Source organism: Balaenoptera musculus, chromosome 18, assembly GCF_009873245.2.
Source record: "Balaenoptera musculus isolate JJ_BM4_2016_0621 chromosome 18, mBalMus1.pri.v3, whole genome shotgun sequence".
NCBI classification, from domain to species: Eukaryota; Metazoa; Chordata; class Mammalia; order Artiodactyla; family Balaenopteridae; genus Balaenoptera; species Balaenoptera musculus.
This window is the reverse complement of record NC_045802.1, coordinates 33597217-33599409: the sequence shown is the minus strand read 5'-3', so window position 1 is coordinate 33599409 and position 2193 is coordinate 33597217. Positions and strand designations below refer to the sequence as shown.

The 2193-nt window shown below is 42.5% G+C and overlaps 1 protein-coding gene across 1 annotated transcript; it reads left to right on the top strand.

The window, feature by feature from the left end:
* The first annotated feature begins 390 nt into the window (after window positions 1-390).
* LOC118884043 (nebulin-like) lies at window positions 391-1855 on the top strand. Its single transcript, XM_036831377.1, is given in 2 exon segments — window positions 391-952; window positions 955-1855. Coding segments are annotated over 2 exon segments (1263 nt in total). The 3' UTR covers window positions 1656-1855.
* Window positions 1856-2193: the final 338 nt, after the last annotated feature.

The following is a 2193-nucleotide window of genomic DNA, read 5'->3' as shown; positions in this document are numbered from 1 at the left end:
ATAAAATGTTTTACATTACTTTAATAGTATGTAGCCAACCTCAACACTAGAAAAAAAATCTCCAGGCTACATAAATGAAGAAGGAATTTAAAGGCTTAGAGTAAAAAGAAATAAAGTTGCACTGTCCACGAGGCACCAGGATACCATAATCAGGGTCTTGATGCTTTGTGGACATGAGACTCAAAGTGCAGATCCTTGCACAGCAAGAACTCCATTCCCTGCCTAAAGGTAGAAGGTGAGAAAGAATTGTCCTGCCACAGGTCTGACAGCCCCGAGACAGCCATCTGCCTGGGATCAGGAGGAAATAGTCCACACGGAGGAATCAAATCTATGCTCAAGTGAAAGGATCTAAATTCACTCTACCCACAATATGCAAAAAAACTAAAAAACATGATAATTAGTTCAGAACCTCAGTCCAGGCAATGTGAAACTACCTGTGAGGAATGCCTTCCAAACCCATGTGAAACTGCCAGGAAAAATGAGTCTTATGAGTCTAAAATTACAGTTGTTCAAGACACACCAGAAATACTGTGTGTTAAAGAAAATCAAAAGAATTTCAGCTCGGTTTTATATAAAGAAGATGTCTCACCAGGAACGGCGATTGGAAAGACACCTGAGATGATGAGGGTGAAGCAAACCCAGGACCATATTAGCTCGGTGAAGTATAAGGAGGCGGTTGGACAAGGAACCCCCATCCCAGACCTGCCTGAAGTGAAGCGCGTCAAGGAGACACAGAAGCACATCAGCTCGGTTTTGTACAAAGAAAACTTGGGAACAAGCATTCCAACCCCTGTCACTCCAGAGGTTGAGCGAGCCAAACACAATCAAGAGAACTTTAGCTCGGTGCTTTATTCTGATAGCTTCCGGAAACAAATACAAGGCAAAGCTGCCTATGTCTTGGACACGCCAGAGATGAGACGGGTGAGGGAGATCCAACGCCACATCTCAACGGTGAATATCATGAAGACTTCGAGAAACACAAGGGTTGCTTCACACCAGTGGTGATAGACCCCATCACTGAACGAGTAAAGAAGAACACACAGGACTTCAGTGACATTAACTACCGAGGTATTCAGAGAAAAGTGGTAGAAATGGAACAAAAACGGAATGACCAGGATCAGGAAACTACGACAGGTTTACGTGTCTGGCGTACAAATCCTGGCTCAGTTTTTGACTATGATCCAGCAGAAGACAACATTCAGTCCCGAAGCTTACACATGATTAATGCACAAGCTCAGCGCCGGAGCCGGGAGCAGTCTTGATCTGCCAGCGCGCTGAGCGTCTGCAGCTGCGAGGAGAAGTCCGAGCATTCAGAAGATGCCCACCTCTCCACCTACAGCGACGGGGGCGTCTTCTTCTCTGCAACCTCACCAGCTTACAAACATGCAAAAACCACAGAGCTCCCACAGCAACGATCATCTTCAGTTGCTACCCAGCAGACAATGGTATCCTCCATCCCATCTCATCCATCTACTGCTGGAAAAATCTTCCATGTCATGTATGACTATATGGCTGCAGATGCAGATGAGGTGTCCTTCAAAGATGGAGATGCCATTGTAAACGTTCAAGCTGTTGATGAAGGTTGGATGTATGGCACCGTGCAGAGGACTGGCAGAACCAGCATGCTCCCAGCCAACTATGTTGAAGCTATTTAGGAACTTCAAAGCACTGCACCTGTCTACAGCACCTACAAATCTTGCCATCAGTATTCCAGTTTAGACTCTCCACTATTTCCCGAGTTCTGAAGCTGCCTAGTGGTTTTTGTGTCAATATGATTCATGGTTGTACCATCCCTTAACTTGTTTCTATATGTACCCCAATAATTCACCAGTAAAACAAAGGTTAGTACAACTAATCTGTCCAATTATTAAACTAGACTTCTATCTTGTGGACTTGCACATAAAACTTGAGACAACATTAAACCCATAGGTCTTTTAACTGCCATTATTAAATTTTCCTTTGAGTTTTAAAATGTTTAATTTCAGAATAGACATTTTTAAAGTTTCTGTATTGTTGTTATATTATTGCTGCATCAACGCAGAATCTTTCTCCATTATGAAAATGTTTAACAGTATTTCTTTTCTAAATCAAGAGTTCTAAACATGTTAAACACATTTTTTAAAAAAATGGCAGATATTCACCTTTTCCTTGCTGACTGCTGACAATCTTATTTCTAATCCAGTTCTGAAGTTA